Below are 21,275 nucleotides of genomic sequence, written 5' to 3'. Positions count from 1 at the left end.
GACCCCCGTGTAAACCCCGCGGCGACCGAGCGGGCATACGCGGGCAACTGGTCTGCTACTGGGAGCCACAGCAACAGCAGCAGCAAAACCAGCCCCGACCACGGCTCCAGCTATCACCTGTGGCCAGAGAGCCCGCATACCGGGGAGGAGAGGATCCGCATCGAGCAACACAAGGTATAGACTTTTTTTTTCATTTCATTTAATTTGATCTTTTTTTTTTTCCCTCCACATTTGCGGAGATGTCGACGCTTTGTGCGATACCAAAATAAAACATTTTTTTCCATCACATCTCTACTCAATGACCACGCCTGTCATATGATTTTGATAAGACACAAGCGCCCGTGTGTGTATGTGCGTGTTTTTTCTTTTCTTACGTGGTTTTTGCTTGCATGTTCGATGCGATAGGGTGAGATTCGTCTGCTTGATTCACAGGTAGGCCTCCATTCTACAATACGGAATGACTTCTGCTTCAGTATAACCTATCAAAGCCTGTAGTCTTTGTTTCTTTTTGGTCATATACGCATTACACACAAACACCACACACACACGCACGCACGCACGCACACACACACACACACACACACACACACACACACACACACACACACACACACACACACACACACACACACACACACACACACACACACACACACACACACCTGTTCCATTTTGCAGTATATTCGGCTGCTGAGAACTGCCTTTCTTTATAGCTTTGCTGCTAACAAGTGTTTCTTGTGTTGCTGGCTCTCTAGCTCAGGCTTCCCATCATACAGCGTTTGGATTGTCTTTTCGCTTCCCAGCCTCTGGAATGATCAATGAGCTTGTATTAAATTATTTGATCATTGAGTTGATGGTAATTCTTCCAAATCTAATGGCATTTTGCGTGTCAAAAAGTTCTCCACCCCTGAGTGTGCCACAGGCTGAATTTGTTGGAGTTCTGTCAAGTCATAGCACCAATGCAATATGTGATATGTTTATTTACAGGTGGTTCTCTAGGATTGTATGGCTTAGTCTATGTTGACTTAGGTAACGGTTGAACAGGGTCTAATTTCGCTTAACCACACTACAGTAGAGCATTGAGGTAAAGTGGTAAAAAACCCCAGAGAAGATAAACAAAAAGCTCATGAGATGCAAAGAAACTTGGATGAAATAATTTGACCCATTGAAAATAGTCTAAGGCGTGTGTGTATGTGTGTGTGTGTGTGTGTGTGTGTGTGTGTGTGTGTGTGTGTGTGTGCTTGCGTGTTTGCATGTTTGGAGACCAGATTCAAACACAAAGCAACAATTGTTCTCACAGATATCCTGGAGAACTCACGGGTGTAGAATTTCAGGAGGGACAAGCGGTAGATGCGGTGTAATGGATGTGCAGCATATTTATCCATAAATCAAAATGTAGGAGTTTTCTGGTCAATGTTTATGAGAGGAGTCAGTCAAGTATTAAATGATATGATATGATATGATATGATATGATATAATATAATATGACATGATATAATATGATATGCGACGCATTCGGAGCTCTGCACAACTATTGCCTATAAGTCCAGACATACCCCCCATGGGACTGTTTTTGTGAACCCCCAATCTGGTGGTATCATTGTTATTGAGTATATTTAACAGATTTTTTAAAGTGATTATAATCATTTCAAAAGCTTTCCTTGGCAAAATTGTTCACGAAGAGTTTATTTATTTTATTTGTTTATGAATTGTATTGGGTTCATTTATGAGACCTAGTCCTTATCAAAGTTATTGTCATAAATGAATTTTCTTTTGTGTTTGACACAGTTAAACTCTATTTGATCGAATTTATTTCATTTATTCGATTGAATATTCACATTGGTGAGCGCTTAACAAAAACATTAACAATCGTCATGAAAAATATTGACAGAAATGGGAAAATTACTCCTATGTAGTTTGTAATTCTACAATATGAAACGGCAACATGGATTGAGCTTGACCATGCCCCGCCCCCCAACACCCCTTTACGTTTGACAGCAGACCATTCTTTCCTTTCTCCCGGGCCAGACGTGAAACTGGATATAAAAGAAAAAAAATCTTAGACGCGCTCACATGATAGTCGGCGGGGTACTAAGTATCAAAATCTTGTCCACTCCCTCAGATCAAGCGTGCCAGGTATTTCGATACGACCAGACATACTTATCCATTCATGTTCAATTGTAGGATCCTGGTTACATCTTACTGACTTGGCCCTTAATGAGCCCCGGCCCTCGCCAACCCTCATTTGAAATCCCTTAAACAAAACACTTTTGACAGGCCAACACTGATAATAGTGTTCAGTATATAGTTACCGGATCCCGCAGCACGCTCCGAAACTTAATAGCGCGGCCCGTCGAATCCACTCCATGACCGAGGACAACCTTCCCTAAGACACCTGCCAAACCGTGGTCTGGCCACGTGGACAATCGAGACAATCAGTATCGCCGTGGCACTTTAACGTCTGGCCACCCCGATATCATCGGAAGGCTAAGGGCCCTTGAAGGGTAGCGCAAAGGGTCCAGAAACTGTGGCGTGAATGAAAGCGGAAATAAAGTCAAGAAAGTCCAAATAGAAGTATCGGTGCGGCCGTTTCAGAGGGCTTTTCTCGCCATTTTGAGGAAGAAATGTGGTTGATTACAGCGTTCGCAAATTTGGCACTTTTCATTCCTCGCGCCGGCAAAAAAAACAGCCCCTCGGAGTGCTCGGAGCATGCATTTTTTATAGAGGCCCAGATAAAGTTTGGACTTTTTTTTTCGAGTGATGATTCAACCATTTGAATCATTGCTCGGAACCCTGGAACCCTGGTGGTTCTGCGGCGTCGTACGTCTGCCGCTGTGTCTGGTTTCCTCCTCATGTCCCTCTCAGCTCCCCCTCCCTGACCTTCCTTCATAAAGAATAAAGAAAGGTGCTGAGGGAATTGGACCCCTCCCTCACGCTCTCTGTTTGTTTTAAAGGAGGGGGGGAAAGAAAGATTGTTTAACTTTGCGGCGTGCCGAGCCGTTTGTCATTGTTGGAACCGTCTGAGTCGACGTATCTGATTGTCCGGTTATGATTAGCGAGCGGGGGTCCCATCTCGGAGAGACGCCGCGTTGATTCAGACTTCCCTTTATCGGTCATCTCCGCCGTATCGTTGCAGCCTTATTGTGTCCACCCCACCCCACCCCCACCCACCAGACACACACACACACACACACACACACACACACACACACACACACACACACACACACACACACACACACACACACACACACACACACACACACACACCCTTTTTGTTTTTCACTGGTGTCGGCAGCCGAATGTTTCCACTCAGGCCTTTACCCTTTCCTTTTCCCACTCGCCGAGGGGAACACCCCGAAAGTAAACACACAACCCGCTGAATAAACGTCATAAACATTTTTTACTTAATGGGGGATTAGAGTTCACATCCTGTGTGCTTGCGTGCGTGCGCGTGTGCGTGCGTGTGCGTCCTTGTGTGTGTGTGTGTGTGTGTGTGTGTGTTTGCGAGCGTGTGTGTTTGTGCGTGTGCACACCTCCGTGAGGGAGCGGTTTCAGATTTCTGATACGCATTCGACGACTGTATTGAGAAAGAGAGAGAGAGAGCGAGAGAGAGAGCGAGAGAGAGAGAGAGAGAGAGAGAGACAGAGAGGGGTGAGAGACGGGAGAAGTTGCTGCTGCGCGGAGGGCGAGTAAGTATGCACACGGAGGTCTGTTTAATAATTGAACGCTGTTTTTTTTCGACCCTCATTTTATTTTTGTCCCCCCACCCGGCACACTGTATGTGAGTGCTACGCTCCTACTCCTGCACCAAAGTACATTTGTGTTGCCATGTTTGTTGCCATGGAGAGCACGAGCCGAGTATTGTTTAGCCCGCGCAAGGCCTCCGTGCCGCGCGCTTTCTCGCTCTGCCTCCGTCTCTCTCTCTCTCTCCCTCTATTTTTTTCCCTTCTTCTTCTTCTTCTTCTTCTTCTTCTTCTTCTTCTTCTCCTTCTCCTTCTTCTCTGCACCACCATTGGATTTGTGCGAGGAATCGTGTGTAGGAATGAGGTTATTTTCAAGACATCTTTTGATTTGTTATTTATTTTGCTCTCCACACACGGTGCATGCAACATGTGGACAATAAAAACACACGCACGCACGCACGCACGCACGCACGCACGCACGCACGCACGCACGCACGCACGCACGCACAGGCACACATTGGGATACAGTCATACCCCCTCCCCTCTGTCTCCGTCGCTCCTCTAAGCTTCAATCGAGTGAGTCCGTACAAGGGAGATGCGTATTGAATTACTTGCAGTTCAGTTAAATACAAAGAGCAGCGGGGGTTTCCTTGGTAGTGCTCAGCAGCACCAGCACGCCACGGCTGCTGTAGCAGGCAGCTCTACCGCAGCAGATGTTTCTGCGCCTTCCGCCGCACAAAAATGGCCCTTTGGTAAAAAAAAAAACGGCTTCAACCTCCCCTGACGTTGAACGTTTTTTATTTTCCCGTATTTATTTTCCCTGCACACCAAGTTCCTACCTAGCGATCACGGCTTTTTTTTTTTTTTGTTTGTTTTTTTGCCGAACAAATGACCCGAGTTCATTTATATGGTAATTCCTGTGAGACGCTAGCCAAGTGATGTCAGGCATATAATGTATCACGGCAATGCATATGCTTTATGGCTAATTAGGTTATTGATCTCAGACTGTTCCCGTGTTAGGGCATTATCACGAGACAAAGGAGAATGAGAGTATGAGTAATGCTGTAAGCTGATATTCGTCATTCACCATTGTGGAACTCCGAAAGCCTCGGACGTACCAAATTGGATTGGTGTGTGTGTGTGTGTGTGTGTGTGTGTGTGTGTGTGCGTGTGTGTGTGTGTGTGTGTGTGTGTGCATGTGTGTGTGCGTGCGTGTGTATGTGCGTGTGTGTGTGTGTGTGTGTGTATTCTGATGATATGATCGCTGTGTGGTCCATATCGGCTATTTCTAAATGGTTGTTGAAGTCTGCTGGAGTAGAACAGTGGTGCTGTAGGAGGAAATTCTACTCTTGGGATTCTACTTTCCTTCACACAACGGACGAGCTGTTGGAAGCCTGGCCTTGGGAAAACCAGTGTGAATGCTTTCCATCACCCATTGTATGTATCAGTGGGAGTATTATTGGAGCACGTCCACCCCTGTCACGCCTGCGTGTACTGTAATAGCACTGTGTTTCCTATGTGTGTGTGTGCTTGAGTTTTACTACTGTGATTTTTCCATTCGGAGCCCATTCTGCCCTGCCCTGCTCCATTAATGTTCCTTGATTTAGTGTTTTGACCCTTTTCGACCCCTTTCTTTTTGCCCAGGGAATAGAGTTTGTCTGCCGATACCGCTGTCTGCCACGCCACTTAATTTTACGAATAAAGACACATAACTGATATTCTATAAAGCTTTTTTTTTTTTTTTTTACTTCTCTGCTGCCGTGCGATCGTAGACTAATAGCATAAAGCATAAAAGGAATGGTTTGACTGACCCTGACGCAATAATTGCCACAATCGGGCGATGGAGATGTTCCCGACGATGACATCATTAGTGCATTTTGTGACTACAGGTGGGATTTAGGGATTTTCCGGTGAGGATTTTAACCGCTTAATAAAGATGTCACGGGAACGGCTTAACATTTGAATCATAGATTGCAGAGAAGGAGCAAGTTGTGGTTTGTTATTTTGAGTGTGTGTGCGTGCGTGTTTGTGTGTGTGGGGGCATATAACACACGAGCTACAGTACGTGTGCGAGTGGGAAGCGGGCTTTTCGTAAATCCTGGCGGCGTTGACGGCCTCCGCAAACGCGTTTGAACTTGCGGCCTTTCGTCTCCTTTTCCCGCGGCCGGAGACGTCTTTCCTTCCTCACTTCGCGGGGAAACGTCGCCTTTTCCTTTCAATGTCTGAGTTACAGCCGCCCGAGCCTCCTCGTGCTTAATTTACTCATCTACTCCGCGAAAGGCGGTAGTATAGCCCTGGCGGTACCTACGTATGTACGTATGTGCCTCCTCCCTTGCCGTTCCTGTATGCTGACCTTTGGACCCCCTCTGACCACCGTGGAAAGCGCAAGCAGACAAGCGCGTGTGTTTTCCTCACAGATACGGTGGTTGCTTTTTTTTCTCTGTGTGTGGGCTTGTTGCGCCGTGCGTGTATTCTGTTGCAGTTATGGGGTAGCGCGTATATGTGTGTGTGTGTGTGTGTGTGTGTGTGTGTGTGTGTGTGTGAGTGTTGATGTGTGGATCGATGTGCGTGTGTGTGTTTAAGCAGAGCCTGTGGTCAATGTTCGTTCTTTTCTCCGGAGTTCTCTCTCTCTCTCTGTCTCTCTCTCTCTCTTTCTCTCTCCCTCTCCCCTATACAGCCACTGCAACCTCCATTATAGGCCTCCCTCTGATTGTTAACCCTTTTATGGAGCGCCCTTATCTACAGCGGAGCCTTTTGTCACTGCCATTTAATTTTTTTTAACTCTTTCAGGAGGCAAGCCTACCACCCCCCTGCGCTCTTCTCTTCCTCATCCTCCTCCTCCTCCTCCTCCTCCGTCCTCCTTTTCTTTCCTGTTCTTTGCTCAATGATCCATTTTCTTCCGCTTCTGTCCACTCCTCGGCCACCTTTTGTGTGTCACACAAGAAAAGCGTATTTTCTTTTTCTTTCTTTTTGCTTTTCTTTTTTTTTATATTAAGAATCAATTTACACGGAAAGGCCCGGGAGGCAGTCACAAAAAAATGGCGGCTCTTAATTTTCGGTCGCGCACACACACACGCACGCACACGCGCACCCACACGCACGCACACACACACACACACACACACACACACACACACACACACACACACACACACACACACACACACACACACACACACACTCACTCACACATAAACACACACACACACACACACACACACAATAGAAAACTGTAGCCAGAGGCTGTTAGTATAAGAACTATTATAATGCAAGAAATGCACACACACACACACACACACAAACACACACACACACACACACACACACACTCTTATATATATACAGAGATTACATATATATATATATATATATATATATATATATATATATATATATAGTATAGATACATACATATATATATAAATAATATATTCAGTGTGTGTGTGTGTGTGTGTGTGTGTGTGTGTGTGTGCGGCTCTGGAACATTATGTCTATAGCCGCTGTAAGTATCTGTGGTGTGGTGCTGGTGGGTGAATACCAATGTGCTGATATTCCGACGGGCTTCTGTTTCATTTAGCAGAGGAACGGGGGAGAGGAGCCTGATAAGGACATTCAATTAGCCGTGGCGCAAAAGGACCGGGTGACATACAGTATGGCAAGTGAAGAGTAGGTGGAACCCGATATCTCCTCGTTTCATCTGAGGTGCCTCCGAAAACCATCCCATTTGAATGTCAAGCGTACACGTACGTGGATGGTTGTCATCTCTCCCGAGTTGTCGGGGTAAGAAAGAAAAAAAAGGGGAGCGTTCGCAATTTCTTTTCAAAAGATTTTTTTTCCGGGCGTTTGGCATACGGAAAATGTATTTCCTGAAGAAACTGGCGAAGATATAGACATTTTACCTCGAAACACTACAAAAAGAAAGAACACCTCCCTCTCCCCTCCTCGTAGGCACGGGGCTGCCTATCATAAATCTAAATCAGGACGCATCCAGGCAGCTCTCCAGTCAATCTTTACTGAGTTTGTTGTGCTATCGATCCGTCCTGTGCTATAGGTTGCGCCGGGCCTCTCTCTTTTTCCTATCGATGTTTCTGCCTCGGGGAGAGAAAGAAAACCGCCTCGGCCGGAATTTACCGAGGGGGCTACACTTCTCAAATGACTTACCATCTTCTCACAATGAAGATAGAAGCTGGCGGGTTGTGGTGTTTATACATTGATATATGTTACAGTGCTCCGCAGGCCGGCCGCCACAGTGATAAATGCCATTTCATACGACGTAGAGGATCGTGCGATCGTAGCGTGGGTTACGCCCGGGGCCGCTTCACGGGGGGGTTTATTCAGTTTATTTCCGGAGCGTTATTTATGGTCGCGGTGGCCTCGCCGGGATGTCAAATAGCCACCGGGGGGACATTCACCTAATGAAGACGGTTTGATCTCTTGGATTGACTGGATTAGCTTGGGATATACTGTAATGGGGCTTTTATGGCTTTGTGTGTATTTATGTGTGTGTTGCTGGCGCAGATGGCATACCTTTCAATTTGAAATGTATATTTAGATTTAGATTTAGAACATCCAGTGCGGTTTATTAGGCGTTTTCCAGCCATTGTCCGAATTTATTTAAGACTAGGAGAGCCTTGGCTTCCAACACTTTGAGGTGGCTCTGCCAAAGCCAAACAAAGACCTAATTTGTTGCTCATTTAGACACTTCTTCCTCTAAATGATCATGTCGCTTTTGGGAAAGACACTGGGAAAACGGTTTGAACTCCAAGAAAAGCCCGGCGTTTCCGACTGGTCAGAGGCCAGGCGGTGCGATCCGTCTTCATCTATTTCAGAACACATCTCCGTCTTAAGCGCCAGAGTTGTTAATCGCTCCGCCAGATACAGCGTGGCCCATTATCTAGGACCACGATCTGCAAATCAGGTTTTTAACTACCCTCTCATTTAATTTGCTGAGAAATTGGAGTAGAATCTCTTCCTAATGAGGCAGTGGGAGTCCTGTGGGGGAAAATGGAACCCCCCCCGCAACCCTGGGACTTGGTTTACCACACACACACACACACACACACGCATGCGCGCATGCACACACACACACACACACACACGTGCGCACGCATGCACACACACGCACAGACACATACACGCATGCACACACACACACACACACACAAATACACATGCACGCATGCATGCACACACACACACAGACACACACACACAGACACACACAAGCACACACACACACACACACACACACACACACACACACACACACACACACACACACACACACACACGGTGACCTTGTTGTGTGCTATTCACAGTCGCACCCTAGTAGTCTGTCGAACACCTTGTGCGTTATAAGCCCCACAACAATGACACATTCCCACGGGCAAGCGGCCGCCTCCTGTCCTCCACCGAGGGTTTGTCATCTTCTTTTTGTGCATAAGCTAATTCACTTTATCTTTAATCTCCAAGAGGAGAAAGAGAAGGAGGGAGCGAGCCAGGGAGGGAGGGAGGGAGGGGTGGAGAGAGAGAGAGAGAGAGACTAGAGAGTAAAGGGGGGTGACGTACCAGAGAGACTGTAATGGTCACTTTTATTGAGTGGTATTGTCTTTTATAACCAGAGATTTGTCAGTGAAGAAATCACTCAAGATAATTTTTTCTCTCTGTTGATTGACGTTAGGCATGCAGCGCATAAAGTATTTACATCAATTTGCGAAAGACTATTAATTACTACTGTACGTTTCACATTGGGGTCAAATACATGAATGGGACACTCTTCGAGTCGGAATGGTAAAAATGAAAACTAAACAGATCCCAAAATCCTTTTCAAAGATGTAGGAAAAGGTGAGACCTGTGAATTCTTCGCCGATGTGATGTTGTATCGTGTTTTTGAGAAATCACAAATGGCCCCAAAAAGAGCTACAGTCCTGGTATGGTCTCATTCTGGTTGCTCTTAAGGTTTTCAGTGCCTAGGACAGGGACCTATTTGCATGTGTAGTGGACAAATATCATTTTTCCCAATATCGTTGCTACAGTTTGACTTCATGAAGCTGTGACGATGAAAATTGACATTACCCTCACAAAAGCATATCACACTATTTCCTAATGCTAGCATCGCAACATAACCAACTGTATCGTAATGCAATACCGGCGGCTAACAATTTGTTTGGCAGATATGCTAAAAATGACCCTAACATGAGAAGCCAGCTATACTGTATGACAGCTGAAGGAATGCTAACTAGCTAACTAGTGGACAGGACGTTGATGCTTTCTACGTTGAACTTGAACTGGCGACAGTTTGTTTCCACATGATTGTCCATCCAGTACACAAATTTTTGATTTGTCTTTGTTGACTTTTTTGTCTCGCATTTTCAATATAAATTGTGCTTTACATCGAGCAAAAACTTAAAGGGAGAGGATCATACCAAGTGAAAATAACATACAGACACGTTGAAATGCTGCCGGCAAAGGTTTGCGCTTTATCACACAGGAAGCGGTCTTGGTGGTATGTCGTGTAGGTTATCAATTGTATTCGAGGTTTGGAAGGTTAATACTGAAATATAATCAATAACTCATTTCCCCTCCTAGTGAGTCATTAGGAACATCATCTTTCTGATTACCACATCCGATTACTCTGTGATTTGTTTTGGCAACATTTTTGGAGGTTGCAAAATTTCTCCCCCCGAATATATTTTCGAACTCGAGGTCGTTCGAGGCAAAACGACAAGCACCGATGGCCTTTTCTAGATATGGAAAATGAAATCTTGGACCAGGCTTTATCTGCTTTTTGAACAATTTAGAATAAGCACACACACGCGAGATGCGGCGAGATACGTTAGAGAAGCGGCTTTTTAGTTTTGCCGCCGTGGAGCTCAGACGCGGAGGGGGGACGTGCTCTGGAGTTAAGCTTCGTGAAAAAAAACAGGAGATTGTACACGTACTTAAGTTCCGATTGTAATTCCTCTGCCTGTCGGGACGCATTTACTTGTTTTCTGTTCCTGTTGCAACCCTGAGTGTATTTGGGTGACCCCCATCGCAGATGTGTCATTTAGAGAATCTCTACTGTATGCTCGACGGTAAATCATCTCCTGGTTTATCTACATGTACCACTGGAGGTTGGGATGACGTGGGCCTGGTTACGGATGAATGAAAAAAAAATGCAAAAGACAGATATGAGACTTTCCCCACTCTTGTTTGAAAGCCAGCGTCACTGCAGGGATGAGGTGAGGGTGAGGAGGTGAGCTGGAGTCTACTAATTTATTGTTGAGCGTGAATGTGAACGTGTACAACAAATCCTGACGTCCTGTCAAAATCCATAAAAGACCCTGCACTGTTAACGGTGAAAAGGAACCTAACAAAAAGAAAAGAAAACCGCCCTACAGACGTGCTCCTTGCACATCCTCAGGAATCGCACGGAACAAGCCCGAGTAATATTGTTGTTTTGTTGTCGATCTGAGGTTCGGCACCGCAATAATTAATTCCCCGTAAATAATAACATATCTGAAGTATTGCGACGCCTTCCCAAACATTCACACGGCGTCTAACGGCCATCACAATTTCCCGGCTATTATTAACTCGGCAACCGACCGATTCATTATTCACATGACTGGAGAGAAACCCCTTCGTGAAAAAGAAAAAAGAAAAAGCCTAGTGGTTCCCCATGCATAACTCTAGAGCAGCTGTCGCTAAATGGGGAAAAGGGAAGAGTTTGTTTCTCCGTGGCAGATGGATGCGGAGCCGTCGGTCGCATGCGTACTGAGGCCCCCGCGCCGGTCAGAGCTGAGTGGAGACCCCACCCCCGCTGGCCTGTCACCGAAATGTGACAGCGTCTCGTGCGCAGGGACAAACTGGAGCCCACAGCTTACAGCTCTCCGTCTCCACGGGGGGCTGGCAGAGACCCACGGGGGGCTGTTCTACCTCTCCTTCATTCTCCTATCTCTCTCTCTCTCTCTCTCTCTCTCTCTCTCTGTCGTCCCCTCTCTCGCCCCATTCGCAGCAATCTCCGCCGCTTTCGCCCCCCCCTCCAGTTCTCTACATCACCGGAATCCCCTCCACCTACAGCTCATAGAGTGCACGTACGCCCATAGACACATGCATCGAATGTCACTTATAGTCCGACTTCTTCTTCTGCCTTGTGACTATTCTTCGGCCGCAATGCATTTGCATCGATATCGGACCTAATCTGATGCCTGGCGAGGGCTCAACTTGTCCGACTCACGCTGGCTATAGAGATATACCATCCACACGCACACGCATGCGCAAACCCGAGGGACAGAGCTGCATCCGTATGGCTGCTCTGTGCACAATTCTGTTTTCCCCAGAATGCGTCTTTCAAAACTGCAGCATCGTGGCTCCGTACAATCCTAAAGAAGGAGGATGTTGTATCAGATCTGTGCTGCTAAGACAGAGAAAGGCAGAGAGAGAGAGGAAGACAGACAGAGACAGAGGGAGAGAGGGGGTGAGAGAGAGAGAGAGAGAGAGAGAGAGAGAGAGAGAGAGAGAGAGAGAGAGAGAAGGAGATAGCTAGAGAGTTGCAGTGCTTCATTTTAGCTGTTCTGCACTGAGGCTTTTCAATTTGATTATAAGGCTCCATTTCATAGGGCCTGGATGCCGCGCACCATTCGGAATGAAATTGAAGCGCTGGTGGGCCAGCGGGGACAGAGAGCCTGCACTGTGTCTCCTCTGGATTGGAATCAGCAGAGGACAAGGGCATCGCTAGACCAGTTGAGCCCTTCCACTGCAGATTTTCCCTTTAGGGTTGGGAAACAGAGGGGGAGAGAGCACCCGCTGAATGGCAACAAGCCTCGTGTGACGGCCTCACAAGAGAGGACGGAATATGAAATTGATGGAGCGGCCTCGCCGATGTGGCTTCGGAAGTCATCTGAGTTTGTCTGGTGTTGGTTGAAGTAAACGTCTTTTTGTACATTGATCTAATCTGTTCGGATCTGTTCTAATCAATCGCCTGCGAAAAATAGTTTGAGATCAGAAAGTCGGCTGTTCTCCTCCTGCCACAGAGACAGGATTTTTTACTTTCTCGCGGTGTTCCCCAGGGGTCAATTTTATGGGCTTTACTGCCTTCAATTTAGATGTTTCCCTTGGGGCATATTTGTCACGAACACAACATTCACCGGTGATCGAAATCTATGTCCCACTTAAAACATGGTGAAGCAGCCAATTCAGCACGTGTTTTGCCTTTTCTGTCTGATAATTGGGTGTGTTGGATGTGTTGGATGTCGCAGAACTCCTTCCATTTTAATGACTGTAAAGCTGTCGTGCCAAGGCAACACGGGATTCCTAACAATGCCTAGGTATTCTTCCTCTCCTGCACGTAGTCATTGAAAATATTATACTTTCCCCCTGTACTACAACTGGTTATTCCCCTATAAAAGATTCAAATATACTGTATGATGCACAGTCAGTATTAATCCAAACTTGAAGTTTTGGGTCAGTCCTCAGCTGGTCTCTCCTGGAAGATCAACAGCCAGATATGGGTAACTAAAGCCAAAGCATGTAACAGCAACCATCCTCCTTTGGCGTCCCGTCATCAATCCTGTTCATTTACGATATTGGAGCAAGCTGTCATGCCGGTTCTCCGTTTACCTCTGCAGCTTCCGCGTGGTCCTCCAGCCGTCACAATATGATCATTTATGCTGATCTATTGCCATGTAATTACACTGAGGAAGGAGTAGTACTAGCATGGCATTTGTGTCTCACTTTTTGAGCATTGCTACTCACACAGAGCTAAACGGTGTAAAATAGCCAATGGCTTTCGTAGAACTTAATGGAATAGCCCCTCTCGAGCCATCCATGTGGAACGAAACTGAGATGATTTGCAAATGATATTTCCATCAAACATTTTGACATGGGTTCTGGTGCAGCATAAGAACAACTGATGTATGGGGATTCGGTGCCTCCATGGGTTGTAGAGGAAATGTAAAGTTGGCACAACCTGTAGAGGAAGGTACTTATTCCAGCCATACTCATAGTTTAGAACTGTGTATCTGATATGTTTTGTAGACGTTAATTACATTAGTAACAGTGGTTGCACTCTGCAGTTTCAACTAGGAAGGTGTGCTGCAGTAGCTCAGTACACTGAGAGGTCAGATTCACCTGCGTCACAGACTTAGACAAACATCAACATAGAGGGCAACTAGAGCTTGGCAGCAGCAGCAACAGGCAGCTACGTGAAGCCAAATCTCTGTGACAGTTTAGTCTGAGGCATATCCCTAGCAAGGCATATTCCTGAATTACATGTTGTAAAATATGATTGAGAGTCATTTTGGCTGCACTGTAAGGTCAAAAGTTATTTCTGGTGCGGTTGCTGTATGAGCAATTGTTTCTGTTTTCTGCCTTTCAAACCTAAAGTTCACTGCACAGCTTTCAAAAGGTCCTAATGGTGGCGATAAAGATACTATTCAATACAGTAATGGGGATTAGGAAAGCCATGGGCTGCACTAATCCTTAACCTTTAGTCCTGTTCTCATGGAGCCACAATATGCACAAGGCGATAGCATCACAGGGCCGGACTTGGGAATTTTCCATTAAGAGCATCGCTTTTTTATTCCCACCAGCACATTTAAAAGCATTAGGGATGCTTTGTCAAGCCTAATAAAAAGGCACCGCCAGCGCTATCAAACACCCCCGACTTGTTTCGGAAAGAGCACTGTTCCATGTGAAGTTTTCATAAGCCATTATGATAATCTGCCTGTGAGTCTCTGAAGGGCAGGCGATTGACAGGCAGATAGATGCTTCTGGGAAGACGATTCCACTGCCCTCGCATGAATCTCCACTCGGTCTCTGCACGGCGGAGACAGGAACTAGATCCGCTGGAAGGAGGGTGAAAACCATTAACATTTAAATAACGTGCAGCAGATGAAACAGCTGTTGCGGTATCCAGTCCGGCACTTGATTTATCGATAGCCGTCGTGCACGCAAGGCTCTGTCTGGAGATTGGATGAGAGTCAAAACATCATATAATGGGGTTTTGAGGTCAGGTTTTGAGGTTACTTTTGGTAAACACATTGAACGTGAAGCGCAAACCTAAGTACTAACTTATGCCGGGATCAGACTACACAAATTCAGCCAGATTTTGACATGATTGTGATCGTTATCTTAATTTCCAGTGTCGGCTCGAATATGAACATCAGGAATGGTGAACGGGGGGTAGTGTGACATAATTGAAGAACAGCGATGCGGCGTCTGGGATGACCCACGACACCCCGACGAAAAGACTAGCATATCAGAAGTTTTTGTATTTTCCTGCCGAGTTTGACAACTCCTACGACCTTTCCCATGACGTTGCTGCTGTCAGGTAGAACAGCGAAACCGAGGAAAGGTTCGTTGAGCAGTGGCAACAGTACCCCTGCCTTTTTGACGTTTCTTGGAGGGAGTGCCATTACAAGTCAAAAAAGATTTGGCAAAAAATAGTGGAGGCACTCAAGCAACCCGGTGTCCAAGTAGCACCAATGACTCGGCACAATTACCGCCCGATTGAGCAAGCCGGAATTAATTTGATCAGCCTGCAGCCCGCACGCTGACACGGCTTTGCATCGTTTTTGTTGGTCGGCTCAGAAGGTCCCAAGTACATCTGAGTACAAGCCACGTATGGCCCAAGTACGGTTGACCAGAGATCCGCCAGCAGTGGGAAAATGGAAGAAAAATATCCCAACTTTTTCTTTGTTCCTTAAATTACATTTTATTCCTTTCTTTGGGTTTTGAGCTTGTACATAAGTAAATAAGAACAATTTAATTAGAATGACATTTTATATTCAAGTCTATAGAGATATGATGTAGTGCTCATAACACCTTAAAGTAAAAAACAATATGTATTTATACAATGCCCATGTATTATAACTATATTATGGCATTCAATTATGTTGCCTTATATCATAACACAATCAGCTGTTAACTAAAAACCCGAATAAATAAGCAGACATTGACTGATATAGGCAGATTTTAATTTTTAAATTTTATCAATCAATCAATATTATTTTTTCATCATAGCGCTACAATCTCAGATTCTGGCTCCCTCTGTCCTGTCGTGGATCAGTTGTCTGCTTTCCCGCGTTCTCCCTCCATCTCTTTCTGAGCTGACTGCCGTTTCTGTGCTTTTTTGGTGTACGCGTTAGGCATGTACATGCGCATTAGGGTATGCACGTTTTCCGTCATCCCGTGAAGAATTGCTGCAAATACAAAACAGAGCACAGATGTGGCATAGAAGACTAGTGATAATTAAGGTGTGAACTTGTTTCTCCATTGCTGCTACAGGCTGTTAGTTATATCATGGTGAAGATCAAGCCTTCCTTTTGCTGTAAAATGGAGGCAATAAACAAAAAAAATACAAAGTTAGGTTCAAGACTAGTAGAACACTTACATCACTGCTGACTGGACAAAGTGAAAGCCTCAGATACTTCTGGACTCTCAAAGACTCTGTGACCGGTGACCTGATAAACAATGCATGTGCGACGACTTCTGGCGACTCTCTGTGTTGTTCTCCTACACTCTGGTGTTGTGGTCACTGGTGCAGGAGGAAGTGCGTTTGTACTGATCTTTGGACGTTTCATCGGCCCCTCATCCTAACCTGCCTATCTATGCCCCAGATGTGAAAAACACAGGCTTATTAAATTCAGGTATTGTTATTTTGTCCAGCAGTTGGAAAACATCCAGAAATCCTCTGAGATCCTTCCTGTTCTCAAAATAAATCATATTTAATAATGGTAGTTATATCTTCCTTTCCTCTTCATGTAAGCTGGGCGATCATCCTCCTCCTCCTCTGTCTGCGGATCTGATTGGATGACAGCTATTGGCTGCTTACGTCGAGCCTCACTGTAATTGTCTGTGAGGTAACATTTGCGTGTTTGCAGATACTGACAGTTCTTTCAAAATTGATGCCAGAAAAAAAGATAGATATGACAAATAAGAAGGCCACCTTAACTGAATTGTACCTGACATGACTTTCATGGGGTCTATGTGACTTGAGGAATCTCTCCTCTCTTAACTGCCTTTCTGCAGCGTTCCATGGAATTAAATGGGGGCCAGTAGCACATGCCGTTTTGGACCCTAGATACAGGAGCAACCCATTTGAAATTAAGTCCACGATAATGAACATTCTGTGTAAAATTTGGAGAAAGCTATACGTTAGATTGCAATGTAGTAACATTCAGTGTTTGTATTGATATAGGTTTATATGTAGAATTGTATATTAAAGTCCACGGTGATATGATGTGGTGCTCATAACGCTTTAATGGAAAAAAAAATAAAATACACGATGGTCACTTATCCATTTGATATATTTTAAACACACTTCATAAAATACTGTTAATGTTGACAATATACTCTGTTATATATTCCAGCTCTGTACCCTAACCCAAATGCAGAGGAGGCACACCAACGAATGTGTCTTTTAATGGCAGAAACATATACTTATAGTCTAGAGATTTTGAGAAATGTCTGACAGAAGAAACCTTCCCAACTGAAAGGATTTCATTGGGTAGTCAAAATAGTCTGACACTAGTCAACTAATTTTAGATAACATATGGATCCCACTTAATCAAAATGATATTTCTAACCAAACCTTGATGCAGAATTTTGGTAGATTTACTTAAATTCAGCGACGTTCAGCGACCTATACTACTATTTGTGGTAAAGGACCACCACTGTGAATTATATTTTTCAGTTAAAGGTGAGATCGTACTTCATTTGACTATCATTAATCAAATGTTCAAATACATAACAGTAGAAAAAATGGTAACCCTTTATAAGACAGCCCACGTTTTAGGGTTTAACTTCCCATCACTTACCGTGTAATATCCCGGAACTTACAGTATAACTTCCTTGGGGATGTAAGAGTGTAACTTTCTGACATGTACCGTGTAATTTCCTGAAACCTATGGCCAGTGACGGATTGCATTTGGGCAAATGTCAGAAGGGCCGCCCGGGTAGACTGCGTGGTTCCTTAGCATGTCGGGTGGCCGGGCACATTACATGTACCGGTATTATCATAATAATTTGTTTCGGCGTTGATATGATGTCACCTTTAAAGCATTAACATTGAACTTTCAATTTGCACACTCATTGTATATATAACAGTTAAGTCAGTCAATTACGGTCAAGGTTGGTAGTAAATAGTCAACAATTTGAGTCATCACTCAAATAAAGCCATTAAATTAATTTATTAGTTTTGAAATGTTGTGTTGCATGAGTAGTTGTTTAATTTGCACGCCCACATTACACCATGCAGAAGTAAATGTGAATTGCCTCCAAATGTATGCCAGCTAATACATGCTGCATTATCAACAACTGCCAAAACATCTGTATGTCATCATCAATCACTTGTTAACAGTTTCTGACTCTTCCCATCACTGTCGCCATTGCCCCCTGCTCATTCTCCAAACTAAAACGAATTTAAAACTATCTGAGGAGCACACTGGGACAGGATAGACTGAGTTGATTGGCCAAGTTATCAATTGAAAATGACCGGACGAAGAACTTGAACATACTGTAGGGCGCATTGTGGATGACCTCCCGAAGCACAAGGCTCAACAAGTCCCCTTCAAATAGTGGTGGGCGCTTGATGAACTGATGGCCACCGTGCTAATTTTGTTAAACATTCTAGCTATTGATAATTTACAGTAGATAGCCTACCTGCCCATGATGCTCATTAGTCGAAGTGGGTTCCAAGCATGTCAATAGTGCTGTGTGTGTACAGTGTCATGCACAATGTTTGCTGTGCAGGCAGGCACGCATTGTAGAGTACAAAAATAAATTCATTTCCACCATAAATTGATGCAGAAAAGGCACAAATTGGTGCATAAAAATTCAGAATGCAGGAAATGAAGTGCTTGACACTCAAAATTTTGTGTATCAAACTAATGTTGTTCAAACAAAACCGACGCCACTGCTGCAAATCGGTCGTCTGACCTGGGCTGAAGTTTACCTTAAGATAGATGGTGCTCAATACTCAGAGTTTTATCTGGTAAATCGATATCTCAAGCTTTTTATGTTAATATTGGGGTGGGTTTGGTGTTGGGTTTGAAAATAGGACCTCTGTTGCAAATGCCAGTGCCGTTTTTTTATTTACCCCATTTCTATTTTGTATTTTAACTACTCTGTACTTTCCACGTAACCATATAAGGTCACACACAATGTTCCCCGGAATTTCCCGAACATGATGATCTTTGTCGAATGTCAAACTTGTGTCACAAAGCAATGTTCAGCTTTTACGCTATCGTACGGTTTTGTGACATATGCCAGTAAAGGTCACCACAGAGACTATATAACCAGCCCGCTCCAGAGATGGGCGCTCTTTCCATGACCAGACTACCTGGTGCATCGGGGCCCTGGTGCATGTCCTTAAAACTTTGTACCGGTACTTAATAACCGGGGCTTCTAATCCGTCTTTGTCCCCTCAGTCCAGCCGCCCAGTCCACACTTACGAACCATCAACAGGCATTTATTTTTCACATTCATGTCCTTAAACAGGCCATGAGAACTACATAAAACAAAATACAGAAAACCATAAAAAGTCCTGTGCAATAGAGCATTCTCAGAGAATAACCATTAAGACATATATCGCAAACACAACATATAGCTTGCATGACCCATAAACCTTGAAGGCTGTTAAACTTACAGATAATTACATTGCTTAACATTCACCAAAACGTAGCTATCACGTTGCTATCATGTGAACTCTGCTCGCATATAAGCTGTTAACTAAACCATTAGCATATCCTTGTCTCAAGCATGATGTAGAAAGGTACAGATAACCTTGCATGCCTCAGGCCGCCTTAACTCAATGGGATGAAGAAAGGGAACTTCCAGCTTTACAAGTCTTCACTCAATCCCAATCTTCACAAACAATACTATACAGCAACACGAGTTAGGATCATCCTCCGCTCTGCCTCTGTGGAGTGTGCGACCAACGATAATGACTCGCCCCCACTGCAACACAAGAACATTGTTCCGCTATGGAAATATTAGACAGGTCATTTTAGACACATGTTCTTAATTACATTTATCTTAATTAACAAAATGTGGCTTTATTAAAATGTTAATTACTCTTATATTAAAACATATTTTTTTCCTTATGTTAAAAGGTTAATAATTTGATTACAGGTACTCCTCACTTAACAACCTACCTGTTTAACGGCCGTTCAGACTTACGACCAGCTCTCTGACCAGTCTGTATTGTACGCTGGATACAATACCGTGGCGTGCACACTGCGTATGCGGCATCTCAGCGTCAAGCATCTCATCGCACATCACCCTTTATATATATGCATGTGACGAATAAACCTCTTGAATCTCTTGAATATACTATGTACACTAAATACACTTTATGTACTATATATACTATATACACTATATATGCTATATACACTATGTACACTGTATACATCGCATCACTGTTCCCAGTCTCGTTCCCACAGTCTGTCAGTATTCACTCCACTAGCGTTCACAATGGCCACGCCCCCTTACCGTGAAATAACACGGGTCCGCTTATCAACCAATTCACTCAACGACCTGGTCCTAGGAACGGAACTCGGTCCTTAAACTGTATGACTGACCGATGGCAGCGCCAGGGAGGATTCATTACTTTTTTCAGTCTGTTTATTTTGTCCTCCAGATCAGGGCAGGAGTCCACAAGTCTTTTCAGCGCCAATGCGACGTCTTTTAGGGTTGTCCCTTCAGTGTGCGGTTTTGGCAACCAAAGTTGCCCCCTTCTGAAGCTATATCCACCTGTAATCACAATTATTGAAGTGTGTTACAGTGTAGTGAATCTAAAGCACACGTACACAATTGTTACACAACAGCGTCCATTACATGCCCCCTCCTCCGCCCATTAAAAGAAGAGTCACAAATTATTCTGATATTACGTTATTTGTAGTAGTGAACAACAGTTAAAAAAAAAAAACAAGCATAGTGGCACCACAAATACCGGTATAACATTTTCACATGTAGTGCGCATGTGACAGCCTGCCTGCCCAAATCACAAGCATAGAAAAATGATTGTCACAACTCCCACGAGCAAAGGGATGTATGGCAGATAGCAACAGCAGCCAGGGTAGGGTTGGTCAGTAACAAGGACGGGGCGCCCGTTCCGCGCCATTTTGAAAATTACGTGAGCTAGAGGCGGGAGAAGCAATCTAAAGCGACCGGCAGTGTTTTTTATGTGGCCACTGCTACGTATGTCGTACTCGAAAACAAAATAGCTAAATTTATGCAGTGGTGGGGAAACTGTGGAAAGACAAGTGTTGTGTCCTCTAGTCCCGTCTGTATTGTGATGCAGGGTAGTACGACATGCGGGCTAACGCAAAAACAACAGCAGAAAATAGTCCCTTCAGCTGAGAAGCCGGTCAACGACTATCGAACGACAAAGCAAGCAGTCGTGCCTACGTAGTTTGATCAGTCTCCTTTCATTGAAATAATAAGGGTCCTTTGTCCAGGTTTGGAAAACTTTGTGTGTAGTTAAGAGCCGGTTTACCGTCACCTCAGGGCGTGTCCTCCAACTGACCGACAGGTCTATTAGTCAATGCCAGGCTTGTCTAGACGAGCCTGGGAAAATCTAAATCGGCGTCACGTAATGGGCAA

General features: G+C 44.6%; 2 protein-coding genes across 2 annotated transcripts in view; both read left to right on the top strand.

Moving 5' to 3' along the window:
• The window catches only part of LOC307238320 (uncharacterized protein), a gene marked incomplete at both ends in the record, with an annotated part of 1,281 nt that extends 1,101 nt beyond the window's left edge, over positions 1-180 (top strand). The window contains one exon of the mRNA XM_080011252.1: positions 1-180. This exon is cut by the window's left edge and continues 68 nt beyond it. Within this exon, the coding sequence (XP_079867378.1) occupies positions 1-180 (180 nt within the window).
• The window catches only part of kcnn1a (potassium intermediate/small conductance calcium-activated channel, subfamily N, member 1a), a 50,673-nt gene continuing 29,455 nt past the window's right edge, over positions 58-21,275 (top strand). Inside the window, exon 1 of the mRNA XM_080011397.1 lies at positions 58-174. The gene's annotated coding sequence lies outside the window, so the exon portion shown is untranslated. The remainder of the gene's footprint in view (positions 175-21,275) is intronic.

This window comes from Zeus faber (genome assembly GCF_960531495.2).
Source record: "Zeus faber genome assembly, chromosome: 12".
Classification (NCBI taxonomy): Eukaryota; Metazoa; Chordata; class Actinopteri; order Zeiformes; family Zeidae; genus Zeus; species Zeus faber.
The sequence above is the reverse complement of the archived record's forward strand: the minus strand, read 5'-3'. Positions and strand labels throughout refer to the sequence as shown.